The sequence below is a fragment of the Heliconius melpomene genome, chromosome 4 (genome assembly GCF_056956725.1).
Source record: "Heliconius melpomene rosina isolate 202511_hmr_F chromosome 4, ASM5695672v1, whole genome shotgun sequence".
In the NCBI taxonomy this organism is placed as follows: domain Eukaryota; kingdom Metazoa; phylum Arthropoda; class Insecta; order Lepidoptera; family Nymphalidae; genus Heliconius; species Heliconius melpomene.
Window position 1 is genome coordinate 7,572,960 of NC_140392.1, and position 24,032 is coordinate 7,596,991.

Genomic DNA, 24,032 nt, shown 5'->3' on the forward strand with positions numbered 1-24,032 from the left:
GGCTGACGTTTATAAGCGTATGTTTCTTATAAAATAACATTTTTCGTTCTACGTTGCAGGAAGCTCGAAGCACCGAAGACTTGTACATAGATGACGACTTGTCCACAATGCAAGACAACTTCGGCGGCAAAGTTAAGCTTATACCTCTGCACGACTCTCTACACGAAATACTATGCGAGAAGGAGGACGACTGCTGCCTCATAAAGGTCAAGCAGGAGAACGGCTGCGACACCATTTACTTCAAGTGCGACAATTCTGACACCGAATCTAGAGACGCCGTCGACGGAACGGACCGACCTAAAGACACCGTCGTCTTTAAAAGGAGCATTTCTCTGATAGAAGAAAGAATCCAACGAATATTCCCCAAAGAGAAACGACCCTCCCCTTTAACAGCTCTAAAGAGATTGAACGACAAGTTGAGAGCGCGACCGAAATCAGAAATATTTATCAAAAGTATTGATAAAAACACGAGAGTTTTAAGTAACAGTAGCCCATCCCTTATCATGAAGGACGATAAAGACGAAGTGGAGTTAAACATTGAAAATGTGATGTGCTACCAGGATTCCTCGTCTGACGAATGCCTCAAATGTCAGACTGATGATGATTTTGAAATGTTGGAGCGGGAAATTGAACAGGACCTAGCTAATACTCTCACGCCTTTAACTTGTGGCTGTCTTGAGAAAATATCTGAAGAAAATCTTTCAACTCTCAATGAAGATGTCGACAACTACTGAAGTACAATTCCCTTGTTAAAATTAGATCAGGTTGTTTTTTATTTTTTATAGGTAGATTTCTATTTTTGTAATTCTTAGCATTAAATGCTGATTCGTGGTTGGTCTTCCATTGAAAAGTACAAAATTTTTTTTTGTTTCTTTCTTGTTGTATTAATTTTCAAAATATCGCCATAATTGGACCGTCCACTCGCATTTAGGGAACCCAAAGATATTTATCGTTTTAATAGGTTTTCTTTAAGATGTCTCATTTTAATTTTGTTTTTTAGAAATGAATAATGATAGTGAAAGGCTATGTGATTTTAGTATTAAGTAGCACTTAACATTCCACTGTTGTGATTTTAGAATAGTTTTCCACAATTTTATTTATCGTTTCTTTTTTGTAGTTTTATCTTTTTTCTTTTTTGTTAATTTAATTTTATTGATTCGTCATTGCGGACCAAAGTTTACTAAAATGCATATATACAGGTGGAATTGTCAGCACCACTTTAAATGAAACCACAGTTTTAAACTACTCTATAAAAGCCTAATATAATTCAGAAAAAAAAACCCAAAAATGAAAAAGTTATTTTTTCAAACAAAATAAATAATAAAATTATCGTTTTTAAATAAAATGCCATTTGTAAAATATAACATAAACACGCACACACTTATCTGTCAAAGCGGCAACGTCGCACACACACGTATGCGTCACACGAAATACAGGTATGTAAAAATCGTAAAATGAAAAAAAAAAAATTCTAACTCCAAACTGTTGAGGTACCTTGATTCATTTCTTTAGTTTTGGGTTTGAAATATTTTACCCTATATGCAGTTTCAGTAAAAGGAGCGCTGCCTCTTCCACCCTGTATATGATTTTCCTTACTTTTTACACTATTTTCTGAAAGTAAAGTTTTCAAAGTGTTTTGCTATTAAGAGAGTATTAAAGACGTTACGAAGGTGTTGATTTTAGACGTAATTGTTAAAATAAAATACGTTACTTATGAAAAAGTTTTTTATTTAACCATTTTAATATAATTATTACATATTTCTATAATTAAAGCTAATATAGTATGGCTTATTAAGGACACTATAAATCACTAGAATACTTAGAAATGCATTAATTTTCCTGTATTCATTGTAATGAAATATATATATATATATATTTATTATAAAAAAGTAAACTGTAAATGGGACTTTATGAGTCTAACATATAAACTCGTCTAGTAATATTGTCAATTCTTTTTATATTCACTCTTTCATTTGAGAAAAATACTTAATGGTTAATAAACATTATCATAAAATACAATATATAATTATATACTTTTAAGTAAATACGGCTTAGTCTACGATTCTGGTTGTCAGTACAAAAATAACAAATCTCATAAAAATATTCTTAAATTTTAATACTTCAATACAACAAAAACGTAAAAAAACATGTCAAAAATATAAAATTATACACGAGTGTACTAAAAATATAAGGCGATTACATATTTATATATGTTTTACTAGTAATTTCGTTCTGTATTTATAGCGACTGTACCGTAAAAAAATTAAGATAATTTTATTAGTATTTCTGGTATAAAAAATAGTGTTTATACGAAGCCGAAGAATTGATTATACATATTTTTATAGTCAAAATATTGAATATACACATATCTTAAGACATTATGAATGATTCCGATTTGTTAAAAAAATAGTCAAGTCAAAATAGTTTATGAATTCTTCTCAGGTACTTTAACATATACAGCTTTAACTTCAGTGTAGTTTTTAATACCGTAAGCTCCATTTTCGCGGCCGACACCAGATTGCTTGAACCCACCAAAAGGCACTTGGTTGCTGAACACGTTATAGTCGTTCACCCATACTGTGCCCGCTTGTAGACCCTGAAGGAGAATTTTTATTAGTACATACAGGCTGTCCCATAATCAATAGATTATCCTGAAACTAACCTAACCTAATGGTAGATCTATTGTTCGCTGCAAATAAAGGACAAAAAATTGATATATTTTCTTAACCAATTATATATAATTGCAAGCAAATATATTTTTTTTAGGTTTATAATTCCAAACACAACATAACACTGCCAAATATTCAATTATAGATTTTTATAGAAAATTAACATAAAAAGTATAAGGTTAATACATACTTGTATAAGGTAATTGGCCTTATCAAGGTCCTTAGTGAAGACGGCGGACGCCAGACCGTACTCCGTGTTGTTGGCACGTTCCAGAACTTCGTCTAATTTAGAGAACTTGATAATTTGCTGGACTGGACCGAAGATCTGTTAAAAAATATGGTAGCATTTATATGATATTCAGGTGGAAGCGTCTGCGCTCTTTTTACGGGAGCAGCATAGAGGGAAAAATATTTCAAACCCATACCTAAAAAAATAATTAAGATATGTAAACAGTTTAGACGTAGGATTTTTTTTATTTCACGATGTTTATCCATACTGAGGCTTTCGTGGCGCGGGTGCACAAAGTGTGACTGTAAACCGACTGGTTGTGGTTTCGAGACAAGGGGCAGCGTTGAGTTCCGCCACTCAACACGCAATGCCTCCAGAATTCGGCGGAAAGTGGGGAAACAGAGTTTCTTAACACTTGGTTCCCTCTTTTTCCTGCTGTGTGCGGGATACAGCGTGAAGCCGATTTATTTTCTTTCGTTATTTAGTGAATGACAAACAAACAACGTACAGCGCCAGATGTACTTTTTTTTAAATATAAATTTAGCATTTAAGTTCCTTAGAGAGTGTATGGGAACGAAAAAAATACGGATACCTACGTTTTACACATGAAACTACTTAAGATATGGTATAGTATAGGGATGGGTCATAAAGTTGCAACAAGGTTTGCGGGTGATTAAATTAATGATTACATAAAATACATATAATATTACATTTTTATGGTGTTTTAAAATTGTTTGTTATTGTATAATAATATCGTAATAATATTATTGTTTTTGTAGTATTTCTAATATCACAAATAAATAGTTATTTATTACCCATAAATGTTATTAGATATTTATAAATGTCATGCCTAACATTTGATTAAATAATAATAATATAATCGATTATTATTTACTATTTTATTGTATAATAAGGACAAATTTATATTATTTATTATTATCATATTACATTTGAATTATTTATAAGAAAAAAAAATGTTAACGCTAAGCTCAACGCCGTGCTTTGCCCCGACACTAGAGCGAAGAAATAAAAATAATTATTTTTCTTTTCCTTGAGTCGGAACCGAACCCACAACCTGTCGCGTTTACAGTGCAAATGCGTCACGACTGGCCTCTTAGCTTCTTTACTATACATATACAAAAAAATATATTTTAATTTCCTATCTCTGGCAAAGCAACACGCGGCGTTGAGTTTCGCCACTCAACACTCAACATCTGTCTGTCTGTCTGTCGTTATATCTGTTTCAAATAAAAAATCAGCAATGCGCCCAACGATATAATAATATTTTTGGCTTATAATTTTCAATTCAAATGGTTCACGAATCTCGAGCGTGTCTCAAGGTCACATCTATATTTGTATCGCATTCATTACGTAAGTATGTTATGTTAGATATGTTATCTGTTACGTACCTACTCGATAATACGCGTCTATACTAACGAAATAAGAAAACGGGGATTTTTAGAGCATTTCGTTAAGGAATATGCTGTTTTTTTGCAATAAATTTACTTTATATTATATCTGTGTGAATCTTATGTAATTGTGTGTTTACATTCTTTGTCTATATTTTAAAATATTAAAGAATATTTATACTGTTATACAATTAAATGTAAAATTAATATTATATTATATATCCAAGGCACAAACACTAAAAGTAGTTAGCTCCGCCACCTATCATGCACTGTGTCAAAATTTTGGTTCTATGTGGGGGGCAAAAAGCATTAACACTAGGTTCCGTCTCTCTGCCCTGATATATGCAGGATACAGCGTGTGAAGACAAAACAGGAATAAAAGAAGGTGCCACAACTTTCTTCCTATATTCTTTATATCACAAATCATGAACAGACGAAAAGGCATTAAATTTAATTTAATGTTGAATTCTGGATCACTGAAGTCGTGACCGCACTTACGTTAACTGTAGATGATTACGCGGATTTGACTTTAATAAATAATATATTTCCATTTCCACCGACTCACCTCAACTTTGGCAATGTCCATGTCGTCGCTGACGTCAGCGAACACTGTGGGCTGCACGTAGTACCCCTGGCGGGGCACAGCGCCGCCGCCGGCCACTAACCGCGCCCCCTGCTTCTTGCCGGTCTCTATTAGTCCTAGAATCTTCTTGTGTTGCTCGCCGTCGATCTTTATGTTGGGAAAGATCATGTTTCATTACTTGAGCTATAAAATTATTTATATGCATAAAAAATAAATAAAACAGCTTCACGCTGTATTCAGTACACAGGGGGTAAGTAGAGGGAACCTAATGTTAAGACACTGCTGTCCACTTTCCGCCAATTGTATATTGAGTGGTAAAATTCAACTCCACACTTTGCCGCGACACCAAAGAAATAGAATATATTTCTAATAATATATAAATTTATAATTTTAAATAAATATATAATTTTCTTCGAGTGGGGATCGAATCCACAACTAGTCGCGTTTACAGTTACGCTTTCTGCGCCACGACTGGCCTCAATATGCTAAATTTTTCATAAAATTATCATTAAAAACTAAAACTTCAGGTAGTTAACAAAATATAATTTAGTTATATTTTTATTTACAAACCTATTGAAAAAAAAATATATTTCCTTACCTGCGGACCCTGTTCAGTATCAGGTAAGAAGGGGTCCCCCACGACGCGCTTGGCGGCGCGCGCTGCCGACATCTCCACGAACTTATCGTAGATTGAATCCTCTACGAATGTTCTGGAACCTGTAGTTTATGGGAAATTAGTCTTTAGGTTTGAATGTAGATATACAACAAGTACAATATTACGCTAATAACTCTGATTTTTTTAAGAAGATTAAGGGAGAAAGAGAAATTTGAAATACGTTCGAATATATCTTCTGAAAAGTATCTTTGTTCCTAAATGTAGAATAACGATTAACTAAATATTTATATCGAAACAAAGAAACAAGGGTTCTAAATAACCACAATGTTCGTCATTGTTTGCCTTCAAAGTTGTGAAACGAAACATCCACACAAATCTTACACTCGACAAATGTTAACCTTACTTAATCCTAGTTAATTTGATCTTTTCTAAGTTGACTTACAGGCAAATAAAATTATTCACTGTTGAACCAAAAGCTAAAAAAACTGGTGTTTTAGCTCTCTCACACTTTATAAAAATGCCTTATTACTAGTATAGTATAGTAGAGTACTTAATAATATAGCAGCGTAATGTCTATAATATAGTAATAGCGACTTGGTTGCACAATTATGGGTGGGTAGTAGGCTTTTTTTTATTTATTTATTTATTTATAACAAAGTACATTAAAATTAATTATTCTTCGCGGTCTTAAGCCCGATTTGGCTTGTGTGACCACTGCACATTCCTAAGTACATTAAGTTATAGAAAACATAAAAACTATACAAAGATACAAATATTTTTAACAAACACAAACATAAACAAAATTATTAACAAAACAAAAAATAAAAATAAATAAAATAAATAATATTATGGATGTGCATCCATACTAAGCGCGAACGAACACTTGTTTCATCATTTAACCTTAACTTAACTGTAAACTTTCTAGTACTTACTCTTCTTGTAACTTAACATTCTAGAACGTACCAGCAGTAGAAACTTGTCTCATATAGTAATAGTACTCTTTCAACAGCGTATGGCAGGACGGCATTGATCAGTTAACTTGCACACCCATCCTAACCAACCTAAGGCCAACCACCTCCACTATCGCTTAACCATAACCTTCCAGAACTTACCAGCAGTACAAACTTGTCCCATATTAAAGAACAACGCCTGGTGAGCCTGTTCCACGGCGTAGGGCAGGTCGGCGTCAGCCAGCACTATGTTGGGGGACTTGCCGCCCAGCTCCAGGGTTACTCGTTTCACATTACCAGCGGCGCCACGTTGGATTAATTTCCCAACTTCGGTTGATCCTGGTAACATACACGTTTAGACGTTTAAAAGGATAATATATGGAGACAAATATGTGTATCGTCGATATTTATATTATAAACTGGAGAGTATTTTGGTTGAATGATTGAATCTCAGAAACTATTGGTTCGAATTAAAAAAGTGTTATCTAGCACCAAAAGTTATTTTTTTCTTCTCCACACTGTTTCCCGCATATAGCAGGGTAGGCAGGTAGGCAGGTTAGAGGGAGCCCAGCGCTCCCAGTTTCCGCTGAATAATGAAAATCACTGAAATATTACATAATTAATTTAAAAAAATATATTAAGTTAATAATTAATTCCAATTCCATTAATTCCAACATACCTATATAATGTCAAAAACATACCTGTAAAAGCAATTTTATTGACATGAGGATTATCGACGAGAGCCGCGCCCGCGTCTCCGTACCCCGGCACCATGTTCACAACACCCGGGGGGAAGCCCGCCTCCTGCGTTCATCATATTTATATAAATATCATTTTTTTGTATCTTTACGCAGTATCCCACATGGGAAAATATTGGGAATGTTAAGACACTCCGTTCCCTACGCATCACTGAATTTTCAACGCCGCGAACAGAGGAGATTTTTACATGTTGTGTCACAGCGTCAATAAATGTATATAATTTTAAGTAATAATTTAACTACAAAGTAAATTGATGACTTTAATAATTAACTAATCAAAATGTATAGCACTTTTAGTAGGCGAACACGCGGTAATGACAACTACTAAGACATTTTATATACATTTCTTTAACTTCAATATTGGTATGCTAAGCCTGTTTAGATACACTATTATAAAAATAAGGAAAAACTATATTAAAGAGTGATTATTGTAAGTGGCGCAAATTCCTAATGTTGGGAAGCTAACTGTGTAACGCAAAATCACTTTAATTTCTACTCTAGACTTCCCGACCATTCGTTGTAACAAATCTCGGCTTTTAGATAGGTATAGCGTTCCAAATGACACTAAATTACTATTAAATAGGCATAAGGCACAGATCAGAGTGTATTAACACTAGTTTCTATCTTTAGATAGACACGTAAAGATAACAAATAGTAAGCAAAGAAACATGCATATGATCATTTATCTAACAAGGTCTGAACCCACAGTTCAAATGAATTTACAATAATTAAATAAATATTGGACTATTCGTATACGTGTCACGTCGAGGGGATCGTGGTAACAAGTCAATGCTAGGTATTTTGCATTCCTTGCCTATAAATACAAATCCCAATAGTTAAGAACGAACGAAACAAACTAACTCACTGTTGACATACCTAGTAGATATATTAGGTATTAACAATTATAAATAAATAATCAAATCAGCTTCACGCTGGATCCCGCACACAGCAGGATAGGTAGCTAGCTAGTGTTAAGACACTGTTCCCCACTTTCTGCCGAATTCTTGAGGCGTTGATTGGCAGAACTCAACGCCGTGCTTTGCCTCGACACTAGAGCGAAGAAATGCAAATATAAACGTAAATAAATATTTTACTTCCTCGAGTGGAGGTCGAACCCACTACCGTCGCGTTAGTCACACCCTTGTGCCGCTGCGCCACGACGGCCCCTGTATTTCAACTAATTTCCTTCATAAACATTCTCCCGATTTATTTTGTAAATTTGATCCCGTAAATAAAGCGCCAGCTTTCTACTGCATACTTTAATAAGCTACAAGTATAAGATATATGCAATATGTTAGATAGAGGCTGTTGATAACTTTTTTTCCATTTTTTTTTAAACTCTCAATCAGCCACTTATTTTATTGTTTTGTTTCGTTACTACAACGTATATTTTTATCAAAATTGTTATTTTAAAACAACTATGAAATTTTATACAAAATAATTCAAGCAAATGTAATAAATTTCTACTTGAAAATATAAAAGGAAACTTTTTATATTTTTTAGTACCTATAACTTATACGATTTGTCCATATTTAAAGTTTAAAAATATAGTTGTAGAACGAAATGAAAGTGTCATCTGTTTGCCTGACTATTTTGCGTCTCGATATTTTGTTTTAAAAGCGGCTTCATTAGCATTTCTTTTAATGTTTTATTTCATGTCGTTATTTAATCAAGTGATCCAAATAATAAGATCTTGGCGTAATTACGATCGAAATGTTCGTCGAAATTAATATAAAATATTAAATATTTTTTGTCAATGTTATTAGTGTGAAATATCACAAAGACACCTTCCTGGCCTGATGATTATTCTTCTTCAACTGTCTTATACACCAAGCGACACTTTATTTATTAGATATACGAGATCTACAAAACGAAAAATTGAAGATATAGCTATCAGGGACTTTACGAGCTAGTGATAAACCGATCCTTAATATTCCTTCCAAAAGATTGAATAGATATTTGCGTTAAGACAATACGATTCTATCAAAAAGTTTGTATTTCTATTTATAATTTACATTCGCGGTCAATGACCCGAGTGTTATGCATGCTTGCAATCCACGTCTACATATTTATAATAAATAACAATGTAACAATATCTTGTAGTTTGTTTGTGTGTAGGTTGCAATATCATTAGAATGCATAATGTAAGTAGGTATATAAATATTTACAATTCCATTTGAAGTAGACAACAAGAGGAAAACAAATATGTTTAATTTCATCATTTATCATATACTTAGCCCATTTTACGAGTTGATATGTTGATTTGTCCTACTTTGTTATTTTACGTGAAGTTTTAGGGTTCCGTGCCCACGGGGTCTATTTGACCGTCATCAGGGTGTATCTCATGAACCATCATAGTCTTCCCTATGATGGTTCGCGCTTTGGCGATTGAAATTTACACAGCTATGTATTTCTAAGGTCGTCGTGGCGAGCCGGAGCATACGGGTGCGACTGTAAACGCGACGGTTGTGGGTTCAATTCTCTCTCTCTTCTCAAGGGGAATTGAATATTTAATATATAAATTTTCCTCAGCTTATTTCGAGAGAAAGGAGTAAGTCCTCTTTCACCTTGTCCACCGTCATCAACCTCTTTAAAGTATTAGGACCCCAAGGAGATCATCATGACGTTCCTCCCAGTGTCAACCAGACAAAACTTAACTTACCTTAATAAGCTGCGCCAAATACAAAGCAGTGAGAGGTGTTTGTTCTGCAGGCTTCATAACCACAGTGCAACCGGCGGCCAGCGCCGGTCCGAGCTTCCACGAAGCCATCAACAACGGGAAGTTCCATGGGATAATTTGACCGCAAACACCTAAGACATAATTAAATATTTCAAATATTATTTGTATATGCCTATGCTACATTCTGTATAACGCAAAGTTGAAATTATTCTTTGATGTACATACATTCATAAGAAATATATTTTATGAGATATTTCTACGAAGATGATACAAATAAGTAATTATTAAATAATCTAATTAACTAATTATCATATAGATAACCAACAAACACACATAGATTATATTTACGATTTATATTGTGATATTTTGGGTTCATTGTTTTTATAATTTATTCAAATGCAAAGTAAGTATGTAAAGGCTAGTTTTTTAAAAAGCTTCGTAAAACAGTGGCATTCCTATTCCTAGATACACGTCCGATGTTGAGATTGACATGCTAGTAATCAAATACTTTGATGCTGATAATAAATTGTCATAATTTTAGGATTATTGGTGTTAAAAGTATATTTACAGTACATGTTTTATTACTAGAACTTTATACTATATATGTAAAAAAGTCTGAAAATTTTATGAAATTCCTTAGTTGAATTTCCAAAACTATGATTTCCAATCGAAATTATTATGAATAATAAGGTATGTGTTAAGATCTACACTGTACATATGTCATCTTCGCCATCCCTGTCATCCATTTCATCCATTTAAGTGAAAGCATATAAAAATTAAAACAAGCTAATTCAACTCACCGACAGGCTCATGGCGTGTGTAAGCGAAGTATTTGCCATCAGCAGCTATCACCTTGCCATGGTTCTTATCCGCCCATCCCGCATAATATCTTAGATTTTTGATAGAATTCTGTACGTCTACGTGGTAAGAAGCTAGGAAGGGCTTGCCGTTGTCCAGAGTCTCCAGACTCTGAAACAATATACTCATAAAAAAATCCACCAATAAAAAAAATGTAAAGCGAATAAAAACGAATTAAAATTATCCATCAGTATTAAAAGTAGCACATACGTTGCTTTTACTTTTTACGTATAAATACATACATTGTATAAACAAGTTTTTCCTGTAATATATATGTACATAAGTTTATAAACAAGACATTTCTCATGTATCAAGGCCGTATGGAAAACAACATAATATTATACTTTACTACTTTATGATTCACATAAAGTACGTATTGTGAGAATAATGAAAGAATAATAAATTTAATTTCAGAATAGAAAAATATCAATGAATGGAACTAATTATTTAAAAAAAAGGAGGAGTAATGAAAAAATCTAGAGTTTCCTTAGACAGCGTAATTATAATTTAGAAACACTTAAAAATAGGTTCCCTCTGCCTACCCCACTATGTGCGGGGTACGGCGTGCAGCTAAAAATAAATCAAACTATATTTAATCATATAAATAAACACATTAAATAAATGATCTATTATCTATAATATCTAAACAATATGGTCATCTGAAAATCAACATTTACTGCTATCATTTTATCAAACAATTGTTATATTCGTAAGCGTCATAACAGTAACGTCGTTTGATATCTGAATGTCACGCACATACATATATATGTGTGTCTATTTATTAAAATGACTGTGCAAAAAAAAGGATATTTATTATAGGAATTTTATCATATATTTTATGTAGAGTTGAGTTATTATAGCACATAACATAACGCTATCAATATCAAATTAAGTTTTTAATTCTTTTCTTTAACTTCCCACTGTATCGAGCGGTATAACAGCACAGCGGGAATCTGGGAACCTAATGTTAAGACACTACATGCCTTATAAAGCACTTCCCTCCCCAGTTTCCGCCAAATTCTGGGAGGCATTACGTGTTGATTGGCGGAACTGAACGTCGCATTTGCCTCGTTGCCAGAGCGAGTGAGAATGGAACCCACCTGTCGCCCCTATACCACGACAGGCCTCAATGTTTTTTTAATTCTTGGTTTATTTATTTATTTTGTTTAATAAGGATATAAAAATCCAAACGTATACGTATTATATAAAAACTACTTACTAGGAAATTTGATAAGCATTTTTAGACATACTTACCGCTACATATGCCCTATCTCTTTCAAGTAAGTCTGCTAATCTATTAAGGAGATAGCCACGGTGAGACGCGTCCATTTGTCTCCATGTCGAACCAAGTCTGAAAACAACAGAAAAATTTGGAAACGTTTAAAAAATATATTTTATTGCTGAGAAATATTTTTAAATAATATATAACATTTCCGATTTCTTCGCTCTGGTGTCCCCAGGAAAATCCCAGAGTTGAGTTCAAGAACTCAACACGTACCTAACGGCGGAAAATGGGGAACGGTACACGATACACTAGGTTCCCGGGCTCACTCTGCCTACCTTGCTGTGTGCGGGATACAGCGTAACGCTAAAAAAAAGTTATTTTCGTTAGTCATTACTTGTTATTCATTTTTAGGTAGGTCTGCGCCTTAATCATTTTTTTTTACCTAGCCTACACCATCCCATTGTTGGGCAAAGGCCTCTCTCCATTTCTTCCATTCCGGTCTATTGAGCTATATAGGCTTTAATCATAATAATGATAATGTAGTCTATAAATAAAAATACTTAATCAATCCAACAAGCAACAATGCAAGACAAAATAACGGATAAGCTTTTATCGTTTATTCTTGCATTTTCATTTTCATAATTAATACGTACAAAAAATGATAAAACAACTATGATGTATGAGCATTGTTTAGTTTGTATTTGTAAAATTATTATTTAATTAAACATCCGGACCATTAGTGGGAAAAGAATTTTAATTTATTATTGTTATGTCATGTTTTAAGAATTGTAAAGGTTCTTTCTGTCAGTCCTACTGTTTCGCTAAAATTTAAACAAAAAGTCTAGGCTTTTTAAAATTTTACGCATTGTTTACTCGGGAAGACAATAATGAAACGAAAAAAAAAATCATCTACAGCTATCTTAAAGTCGGCCACAACTCGTCGGCCGTAGTTACAGTTCGGTCACTAAGCGGAACTATAAAATTATATGTATAAAAGAGCAGTATGCGTTCGAGCATATCACAATAGACTTAATTTACTGGTATAACCATAAATACCTGGTAGGGTATTGTAGTATGTAGATATACAATAACTTGTATTTAACTACGTTTTTTTCTTTAAAGGCCTGTGGGTGATAAGGCCGCCTTTACACTATTTTTCATTTGTTTCTTTTTTCTGTTTCTTGTTTAAGTAAATTTATGTTTGTTTTTCGTTTTGTGTTTTGTGCTTCGTTTTAGTTAATTAATATAAAAAGTTATTAAAATAAAATAAATAAAGTTAAAACTAGAGTTATTCACTTATTATTTGGGAACCTTGTATTAAAATATTCAGTTCCCCACTTTCCGCCGGATTTACGAATCATGGCGTGTTGAGTGGTGGAACGTACCACTTCAGCGTTGTTACCAGGGAGAGGAAATGACAATATTAAACAATTCATCCCGAGTGAGAATTGAACCCATAAGCGTTTAGTGTGTGTTACTGGGCCACGACGGTCTCTAACCGTTTAGTTTATTATGTAGTTAACTATTACAATTTTATTTATAGCAACTTTACAATCAGTAAAAACAAGGAAACTAAAAGTTTTCATAAAAACTGGATCCAAAACCTATTAAGATCAATCCTTGGTGATTTCTTGTTCATTTATTTTTTTTGTAAAATTAGTCGAGTCATAAAATGGACATATAAATTGTCGATTAAGTTTCTAGGTATATTGATTTCTGCGTAAATTACATAAAGAGTTTTTCGAGGCCAGCCGTAGTGCAGGTGCACATGTGCGACTGTAAACACGACAAACTGTGGGTTCGATTCCCACTCGAGGAAAATCAAATATTTTCATGAAGTGTCTTAACGTGGGAAGGGAGTAATTAACACTCCGTTACTATTAAGACACTTCAGTTACTCACTTTCGGCGGAACTCCTGAGGCATTGCTTCTGAGTGGTGGAACTTGAGTGGTAATAATCCTCGATAATATGCCCCTAAGCATTATTTTTTCCTATCTCATTATATTGTTAATAATTAAAGGATTCACTAACTTGAAAGCATCTTTAGCAGCTTGCACGGCTAGATCGACGTCCGCCTTGCTCGACTGTTGGATATCTGCGATAACTATTCCTGTCGCTGGATTCTCTGTGGGGAACGTCTGTCCGTCGATTGATTTCATCCACTCATTGTTGATGAAGATCTAAGAATAATTTAAAAAATAAAATGTTTATTTTACTAATTTAATTAAAGATATTTTACTAAAAAAGAATGTCTATTATTGTTTTAAAAAAACGACACAATTAAGGCAGGCCGTGTCACGTAATGGACGTATCATAAGTACACTATTGGTATAAGGTCAAACTGCAAACATTCATTGCTATTGTACAAGTAATTTAGCTGAATAATCAATCAATTTTATTCCAAAATCATCCTGCAGGTAGTAAGTACATATCGGGGCCATGATAGCGTAATAAAAAAATTAAAAAATATTATATATTCCACGCACGATAAATTTATCTTAATAGAAGTTTACCGGACATTTTTATCTATAAAATTAACATTACTGTACTCTTGGTATTCATGATATACAACTTCGCTCAAAGCATCTGGTTACATTTAGGTATATATATTAATAAATATGCAAAAGTCATGGCCATTAATACATTATAAGAAATTATAACATGATGACTTGCAAAATTACATAGTCCATTTTTTCTGTTATAAATTCATAATATAAAGTTGAAGCGGTCTGTCTCTAAAATTAGATCTAAAATTAATAGACCGGAATAAAATATTTCGGTCTTTTTCGGTCTCTTTCGGTTTTTTCAGCTTCATGTAGGCAAATGAAGAATGATGTTAAGGCGACAGTTTAAGAAATATTGGGTGTTGAGTGGCGGAACTTAACGCTGCTCTTTAACTCGACACCAGAGATCGAACCCACAATATGTCGCGTTTACATTTTGTTTACGTTGTGCCCCTGCACCACGACTGGTGCAATATATTCTGATAACTATCGCATTATTTGAAGTAAGGACTTGTTAAAAAAATATTAGCATTTAAAATTTTATATTTATTGCTATTCTTCCCTATCTTTATTAAGTACTCGGAGGAGAATATGTATTTTTTTATTGTGATTATTCTCAAAAGGCACTAAATAATCATTTTCATACAATAAAGAAACCAATAAATACTATATATTTACACGTTGTTTTAAATATAAATAATGTATTATACACCTACATACATTTTATTAAAATACAAATTCAAAACAATTACATTCTTAACACCGACTGTCTGAACCGGCATCTTTCTAATAGATATTTTTAGAATTTGTGTATTTAAAACTACATAACTCCTATATTTTTATTAATTTACTGAAATTTCCTTATTTAACACTTACGCATTAATAGTAATAAATGCTTATTATGTAAGAAAAATAATAAACTCACCCCGGTGTACAAAATTTCAGGATTGGGATTAGGTTTTGCCGCAGAAGCTGTAGCAAATTTAGCTTTTTGCGACTGCACTATTTTAGTAATGTTCCGCAGCATTTTTAATAAATATGAAAAACTTTGGTACAAAAGTTATAAATTAAAATGCTAAATCTGCGTCAACTCGCGCAGTCAAGTACGCTAGCAAAACACTAATGTAAATGTAGTTAAATATATAACAAATTCTTAAATTGTGAATGAACATTCAAGATTGTCAGTTACTAGATAGTGTTGCCAGTTACAGCGTTACATATATTTTAAGATTATTGTCAATAAATTGGTAATATAAACCTAGATTACTCAATACATTTTAAATTAATATTAGAAATAACCTGAATAAACTATTTTTTTTTTAAGTTACACGAGTTTTTTAATCCAATTTACATATGAGTATGATGTGGCATCATAAACATTTCAATAATGTGAAAACCAAATAATAAATGACAAAAAATAATTTGAATTATTGATTATTTCGAATGCGAACGTTGCTTTAATGCTATCCGAATGACACGTTTAGCGTTTATTCTTTGTATTTATAATTTTTAAAGTATTTAAAAATAAAAGTAAAAATTTACTTGCGAAATGTCTACCGAACTGGAAATCGGCGAACATACAAGCCAGTAAAAGGACAGGTAAGAAGGTCCTCTGCTTGAAGACAACCGTTAATCCATCGATTGCGATTTTTTTCAATACAATTTATATAATAATATACACACATACGTGTATATAATAATATACAGAACAGCACCATGTTATTTTTGTTTCTATTCGTTATTTTTGTTTCTATTATGTAGCCTCGGGGATAGTGTAGTTTCATCTTTATCTATAGTTAATTAAACGGTTTTTTTATGTATGGTAACATCCTTATTTAACAACTAACAATTCTAATCTGTTATCAATTTCAATTTGACATCCTTGACCTTGATTTTGATAAACATTTAATTATAATGTGCTTATTTTTAATTATGAATAATCATTTAATCTAAATCAAAATGATTATGGCGAATAAAGTTAATATTTGACCTTTGACCTTTGTTTTTAGAACTTTATTGAGCATATATCATAATAGAAATTACTAATACTGTTATTAAAATGTCCAATTTACATAAGTCTCATAATTTATTTTCAAAAAATATTTTATTGCACTATTTTGATACTTTGATACATTATGATAAACAAATTACATTACATTTACAAGAAGCAACTATAGAAACACGGTAAGAAATATGATTTTAACAATATTGAAATGACTGCAAATAATAGTAAATAAGTATTTATCTTTTTTTTCTTCAAGGCCTTCTCCCAGCAATGGAATTTGGTGTGCGTTTTTACTACCAGCAATATTGATAACATACAGTTGTTACGATGAAGTATCACTCGTGTACAAATTGATATCATGTATTTCTATAACACTGTTAATCCAGTCCATAATATTCTCTTTATTTCTCTCTACTTCAAGTGAGATTGTGAATAAAACACCATTAACATGTATAGCTTCGGGCTTAGTAACAACTATTACCACACTCTTATTTTTGAAACAGGGTATGGAAATTCTATTTTATTTTATTTTCTTAAAATAAAATAAATTTAAATAGTATTTGGTTATAGAGATTGTTACATATTGTAAATAAAGAATCTATAACCAGATTCATCATATATTTTAGTATTATATATAGTTGGAAACCAACTGTTTTAACATACTTAACAGTAGTCAATGTTTATGTGTCTATAAAATTTTTAATAAAAGTTTAATGTTTATTTTTTATGATTTTATAAAACAAGCTATAGTTAAAGTTTTTATCATACTTACACAATAATATTGGCTTATTATACTTTTAGGGTTGTGGTTCTCAATAACATTTCCACTTATATCTACACTACTATTTGAGTGGATGCTTGAGATAAGTATAAAAAAATGTTATAGGACATTTACTATAGGTGAAGCAATGATTATGGCTCAGTCAACAGTTTTATTTTCATGTATATTCACAGTTAAATTATTTTATAAATTATACAGCAATGATGAAGAAATAGACTTTATCAGTACAATAATATGTGTAAGTTGATTATTAAGCCATATACCATTCACTAAATATAAGTTTGCTTAAAATTAGGTTCCTTGTTGAAAATCATAAGAAAAATCTATATTTAGTTTATATGAATAATTTTCTTTTTTAAATTTCTTTTCTTTCACTTTAATCATAAGGCCATGGTGGTGTAATGGTACAGCATGTGGCTGTAAGCGGAATGGTGGTTCATTCTTTCAAGGGAATGCATAATTTATATTCTCCCTCTGGTGAGATCAGTGAAGGTGGTGGAACTTAACATGTTAAGTTCCGCCATTCATTATGCAACGTCCCAGATTTTAGTAGATGGTGGAGAATGAGTTATCTTGATACTAGGTTCTCTGTCTACCATGCTGCATGCTTCCTGATTAGAAGTGTGAAACAAAAAACCACTTATATTAAAATTACAACCATAAATATTAATGTCATTTAAATACATATCTTTAAAGATATAATATTTTGTAACCAATCTATATATATTTTTTAATTTTTTCAGACAGTATTATGTGGAGTGCTTTTAATTGTAATGGCATTGCATTACTTGTCAGACAATCAAAGAAACATAAAAACACTTGGGTATATAGTAGGCTTTGGAGCTTTCTTTGTATTATTCACATTACATTACATTATGGGCTCTAAGTGTTTAATAACAATATACAGTTACATATTCATGGGTAAAAATCGGGTGAGAACATTGTAATATTTTTTATGATTTTAATTTTATTTGTTATCTTTTGTTAAGGTCTTAATGAGAATTAACCTTATAAACAAGGCCATTGTAAAGCAATTGGGACAAAGGCTGAGGGTGGTTGTGATCTCCATTCGGGCGATTTTTTTCCATTTCCTTGCTGTGGCAAAACAAAATGTGACTTTACAGTTGCTTAGCAAAGTAGCAATGTCTAGAATCTAGGCGGTCAAAAGCTAGAGGATGGCGTCTTGACACTACTATTTGAAATAAAAATAAAAAAATCTTTTAACAAGCATATTATACAGATAAAACTCTAACATATTATATTAATATACAAAGAAAAAGTACGATTATTTACAAATAATTGCTATTTTGGAAATATATCTCCAATTTCTCTGGTTTTAAAAATACTAATAAAAAGATGTTATTTCAGGTAAAAATCTTTATATTTTGGTTGATTCTATTGATTATATCAATATGTGTATTATTTGTGCGGACTAAAATTGGGGTGAAAGCAAGCACAGTTACAAGAAAAAGTTTTCACATATTCGCTTCTCTCGTGTTCATGACAGGGATCATATTTGATGTTAATTTAATGACATTCGCCGCAGGAATTGGTTTTGCAGTGTTGATTTTTGTTGAAGTAAGATGATATTTTTTCAATATGTTATATCAATATAAAAACAAAATATCATTGAAATATTGGATACAATTTAAATAGTAGTCAAATTAATTTATTGCAGGCATTAAGAAAATCTGGGATAGAACCTGTTTCATCAGCTTTACAATCTGCATTTTTAGTTTATTCAGATGAAAAAGTAAGGGTTTTATATTTATATAAAATTAGAAATATAACTATTAAAACAATATTTTGAACTGCATCCTAGGGTTGCCATCAATACTTTTTTGTTTTCCCAGAGGAATTCCAAATTGCTTTATAAATAATATAATTATATTTTTTTTTTTAAATTGATGGCACAAAGAAAAGTATTACATTGTTTCCAGCTTTCCAATTACCTCTGAAAGTGAAGTCACAATTTTGTTAGAATTTGGTATTTTTTAACTTAAGTTGATTTTGATTAAATAAATTTTATAAAATAAAAAATATATAAGTATACAAAGAATACAAATGAAAATATATTTTTTTATTGTAAAAGCCTCTGGAAAAGTATTCAATACGCAAAAATAGATATTTTAGTTTTTAATAAAAAAATAATTCCATATCTGATATACTGAGATATACTGTCTGTCATACTAAAATAACCCATTTTAGTATGATAGACAGTATATCTAAGATTAAACTAATGTTTATTTCACCGTTATTTTCAGGACTGTGGTGTATTCGCAATGACCCCTATATACCTCTATATAGGACTTGCGTTCCCCCTAATAGTAGTACCAAGTAAAATTAATAGTGAATTAGAATTACTAAGTGGGGTTTTATCTATCGGTATTGGAGACACTGCCGCCAGTTGGTTTGGATCCAAATATGGAAAATATAAATGGCCAGGTAAAATAAATAAAAATCAGCTTCATGCTGTATCCCGCACACAGCAGCATCAGCAGAGGGGACCTTATGTTAACATACTCCATTCCTCACTTTCCACTGAGTTCTGGAGGCATTGTGTGTTGTTAAGGAACGCGGAACTGAACGCCGTGCTTTTGCCTGGACACCAGAGCGAAGAAATGAAAATACAAAAAAAAATTAAAATATAAATTTAAATAAGTTTTTCTTTTTTACGTTTCTGATTTGTTGTTTGGTTATACCAAGATTATATACAGTCAGATGATGTTTAATTGCGCCACGACGGTTTCAATTTTTTTTTCTTGCTTCACGCTGTATCCTGCACATAGCAGGTTAGGCAGAAGAAACCTACTATATTTTTACTTACCTATCTACTAAATTCTTTTATATAATACTTAATTTGTTTTATTTTCTCAGACAGCAACAGAACATTTGAGGGTACTGCTTTTAATATTTTATCTCAAATAGGAGTAGTGTATGCTTTACAATTTTTAAGTGAGTTGACATTTATGATAATTAACTAACATGATAATTATTTGTTCCAATACCAGTGTTGGAAACATATAATAACATAAGTTTATATAACAATGGTAAGATATAGCAGTTTTAAATTTTGCTATCCAAGTATAAAATGGATGAAAAGTGGAGAATTAATTGACCTATAACTAGTTATAGGTCAATCTAGATCATCAATCAGATCTAGATCTGAGTGTCTTAACACTAGGTTCCCTCTGCATTCTCTTCTTGCTTGAATTTAATAGGTAAACTAGATAGAGATAAATATACCTATCACTGCTACTATTAAAATGAAATTTTAAAGAAACAAATATAAATTGTTTTCAGATTTATTAAATGATAACAGTGCATTATTGAGAACAACATTTGCTGCCACCATCTCAGGTTTGGTCGAAGCTAAGACAGACCAAGTGGATAACTTAGTGTTGCCATTAGTCACCCTGTTGTCATTCCAATTTACATGGGTATTTTGTTAATTAATATTTAAATATAAAAGAAGATAATTATATATAAGTAGACAAATGAAAAAATACTTTTATATTACAAATTATGGAATATAAAAGTAACAGCTAATCACAACCACTTTTCCTAATATTTTATTCCAAAAAATAGTTTATAGTAATTTAAAAAAAAATAATAGTTTTTTTGTAAAAAAGGAAATGTAAACATTTAAAAAAATGAGTGCATGTTATGATATGATAAATGTAAGTAAGTATATAGAAAAGATATATGTTTTGGTATTTTTTATACTTTTATATTAATAACATTAGAGGCTAGTCATATATTGTGTATAAAAGTAAATTATATGAAAATGAAACAAAAACATTCCAACATATTATTAAAAATATTATAATTTATTTTGGTTTTTTATTTTCACTCCTCTCTTATTTTATATGGAGTTTAATATTAAAGAACCTAATGATAACTAACAAGATCTCCCTTATACTCATATTATTAAGCAAAACAGTTTACTTAGTTAAATTTGCTTATCGTAACAACTAAGTATTACTTTAATAAAAAATATATATTTCGGATAATCTATATCGACGACGGAAAGCTATTTTGTCATAAGAGCCTTCTTTTGAGATACGATAAAATCGCTTTCCAACGTCGATATATAGAGGAAAGTTGTAGGCTATACAACATACATAATAAATTTAACGTAGATAATTTATTTCGATTTACCCCTGGGAGTGAATTTCATGCAATATTATAATAATCTTCCCAGAATTTAAACCTACTATCACATACACTAAGTTATGCAGTATACATTTGATGTTAATTTATGAATGAATGAAAAAGGACGCGAGGGAGGAGGCTGTCGTGGCGCAGTGGCACAACTTGTGAGTGTAATCGCGACGGTTGTGGGTTCGATTCCCACTCGAGGAAATGAATTATTTAATGTTGTCCTTAACTCACTCTTCTAACAAGACAAAGCTGTTGACTTCCGACACTTATATGCAGCATTAAGCTAAAAAAAATGGTTAACAAAAATTCTTCTCACAAGAAGTCATAATATAATAGGTACAAAAGAAATGATAAAAAAGCAACACAATATACTTTAGTTACAAAACTTTATTCATTGAAATGTCATTTTCCTTTTTGATTTCGAGTTTGATAATCTTTGATTTGTCTTCACCATTTAAATTTATATTTTCTATACTCCTTTTATTTTTTATCAACAACCGTTTTTTCTTTACACCCTTACATTTTAATTTAAATATTTTCTCCATTGCTAAAACATGTTTTCGAGTTATTGACCAATCAATTATAGTATTTTCAGCTAATTTAGTTAAATTATCTGTTTCATTATATTCTGGTATGTCTATATTTAGAATATTCATCACTTTTTCTAATACTTCATCTACATAATAATTAATTATTAAGTCTGCTTTGTTGTCCTGAAAATTTACATAAAAAATGTTTTAATTAAAAATCAGAAGCTTTTGTTTATCAATGGGAGAAATATCTTATGATATAACACAATATATCTAACATAGAATAAATAACTTACTTGTTTAGTCGGTTGTAAATTACAAATGACCATTTTACCCCCATACTTAAGTGTCTCTAAAGGCAAATTACCACTTGGTATTATTTGAAGTGTTGTGCCCAAACATATACTTAAGTCAGCAACACTGAAAAATATAAATATACAAGTAAGTAAAAAAACTAATGTTACATACTTTAAATAGTATATTAGTTATAGGTTTTATTAGCTTGTTATACTTGTAGCAAAATTAAATATGTAAATAAATGTGTATCTTTACAAACCATATAGAAGTAAAGAGTTGATTAAGTTGTACAAGCTAATCTCTTCAGCTACTGCAGTAAAAGATAATAACATAAAACTTACCTTGAATGCCACTCAGACATAAGTAAATCATTCTCAGGTAAACTATGTTCCCAGTCCAGTACACCATCATAGAGCCTCCCTCTGCATGGTCTTCCTCCAGTAAGAGCGAGGGCACAGGGCACTCCACTGCATTTTTTACCAACTGTTTCTACTGGACGACCTCTTACAAACTGCCTTTAAAAAATATTTGTATAATTTTTTTAGCTTTGAAACTGCATATTGCAGGATAACCAAAAAAAATATAGTGTTAACACTCCATTCTCATATCAATATCATTTACACAGGAAGCAGGATTCGTCTGGGCTTAGTTATCATGAGTACTTCTAGTACCTAACTTACATAAATTGCATGTTGAATAGCAAAAAAGCCAAATTTGTCTTAAGAGAACAATGAAATCAAAATAATTTAATTCACTTTCCTGAGGGGGTATTAAAACCACAAATATGACATTTTCAGTGAGACATTGTTCAACTGGGCCAGTGTTTTAGAGACTAATTGCATTATAGTAAAAAAAAAACAATAAACATTATATAAAAATTACCTTTTACATAAGTTACATTCATCAATAAACATATTTCCATGTAATTCAGCAAGATATTTCCTAGGCAGACCAGATTTCAGGTGTAATCCATCTATATTTTGACTAACTATGTATTGTACTTTGTCACATTCTACAAGTTTCTTTAATATCATATGAGTTTTTGTAGGCTTTGCGTCAACAAATGATACATTAATGTTGGGTTTCTTGCCTTCTTTTTCCAAAGTCCATACACCATTGGGACCCCTATAAAATATTTACCAAAAAAATGAATAGAAGAAAGCTCAATATGTAATTAATTGGTTACTGTAAAATATGTACCTAAAATCAGGAATTCCTGCTGATGTGCTTATACCAGCCCCTGTATGCACCACCACATGTTTACTATCACTTATGAGTTTAGCTAATATGTGACATTTTTCGTCCAATTTACTTATAGAATCAAATTTCTGCAATAAATTGAAATTTATGAGTGGAATTTCATTAATACTTATATTTTGTACTTAACTAAGAAAGGCCTACCTCAGGTACTCCTAGTACACCTTTATCTTCGTATGGCGACAAACCTTCCGCATAATTACAAGACATATTAATAGAAAAATCAGAGTTCTTAGTGCTATAATACTTTTTTATACACTATAATACTTTTTTTCACAATTCAAGTAAACAATTGCTTATTCATAATTTAATTTATTAGATGCATCGTTTAGAAAATCTAAACAGTGGCTAGAATTTATTAAGTTTGTATTAAAACCACATGCTTTGTATAAATGATTTAAAAATAAGCTAATTATTTTATATATTTCAATTTTTAATCAATAACAAACGACAAAAAGCGTTGATCGGAGTATAATTGTATATGATTTTGACAATTGACTGTCAATTGTCAATTAC

At 31.3% G+C, this 24,032-nt stretch overlaps 4 protein-coding genes across 5 annotated transcripts in view; 2 read left to right on the forward strand and 2 right to left on the reverse strand.

Annotated features, from left to right (window-relative positions):
• LOC146539609 (uncharacterized) overlaps positions 1-1,877 on the forward strand; it is a 20,994-nt gene extending 19,117 nt beyond the window's left edge. For both annotated transcript variants that reach the window (XM_085185008.1, XM_085185009.1), the window contains exon 14: positions 60-1,877. In XM_085185008.1, coding sequence (XP_085041134.1) covers positions 60-734 — 675 coding nt within the window. In that variant the 3' untranslated portion in view covers positions 735-1,877. The remainder of the gene's footprint in view (positions 1-59) is intronic.
• On the reverse strand, positions 1,712-15,662 carry Aldh (Aldehyde dehydrogenase). The gene is made up of 11 exons (XM_085185013.1): positions 15,408-15,662; positions 14,010-14,158; positions 12,007-12,103; positions 10,695-10,863; positions 9,877-10,025; positions 7,158-7,260; positions 6,619-6,795; positions 5,489-5,607; positions 4,873-5,037; positions 2,860-2,994; positions 1,712-2,596 (listed from the first exon to the last, which is right to left on the reverse strand). Exons 1-11 carry the CDS (start codon positions 15,507-15,509, stop codon positions 2,426-2,428), a joined length of 1,536 nt encoding a protein of 511 aa, XP_085041139.1. The 5' UTR covers positions 15,510-15,662; the 3' UTR covers positions 1,712-2,425.
• Positions 15,663-16,371: 709 nt separating this feature from the next.
• On the forward strand, positions 16,372-21,101 carry Dolk (Dolichol kinase). Its single transcript, XM_085185014.1, has 9 exons — positions 16,372-16,666; positions 16,744-16,991; positions 17,289-17,506; positions 18,012-18,200; positions 18,637-18,846; positions 18,947-19,021; positions 19,533-19,713; positions 20,146-20,223; positions 20,572-21,101. The coding sequence occupies exons 1-9, from the start codon at positions 16,542-16,544 to the stop codon at positions 20,718-20,720; spliced, it is 1,473 nt and encodes a 490-aa protein (XP_085041140.1). The 5' UTR covers positions 16,372-16,541; the 3' UTR covers positions 20,721-21,101.
• Sirt6 (sirtuin 6) lies at positions 20,565-24,000 on the reverse strand. Its single transcript, XM_085185015.1, has 6 exons — positions 23,661-24,000; positions 23,460-23,587; positions 23,142-23,384; positions 22,601-22,774; positions 22,259-22,382; positions 20,565-22,145 (listed from the first exon to the last, which is right to left on the reverse strand). The coding sequence occupies exons 1-6, from the start codon at positions 23,724-23,726 to the stop codon at positions 21,810-21,812; spliced, it is 1,071 nt and encodes a 356-aa protein (XP_085041141.1). The 5' UTR covers positions 23,727-24,000; the 3' UTR covers positions 20,565-21,809.
• Positions 24,001-24,032: the final 32 nt, after the last annotated feature.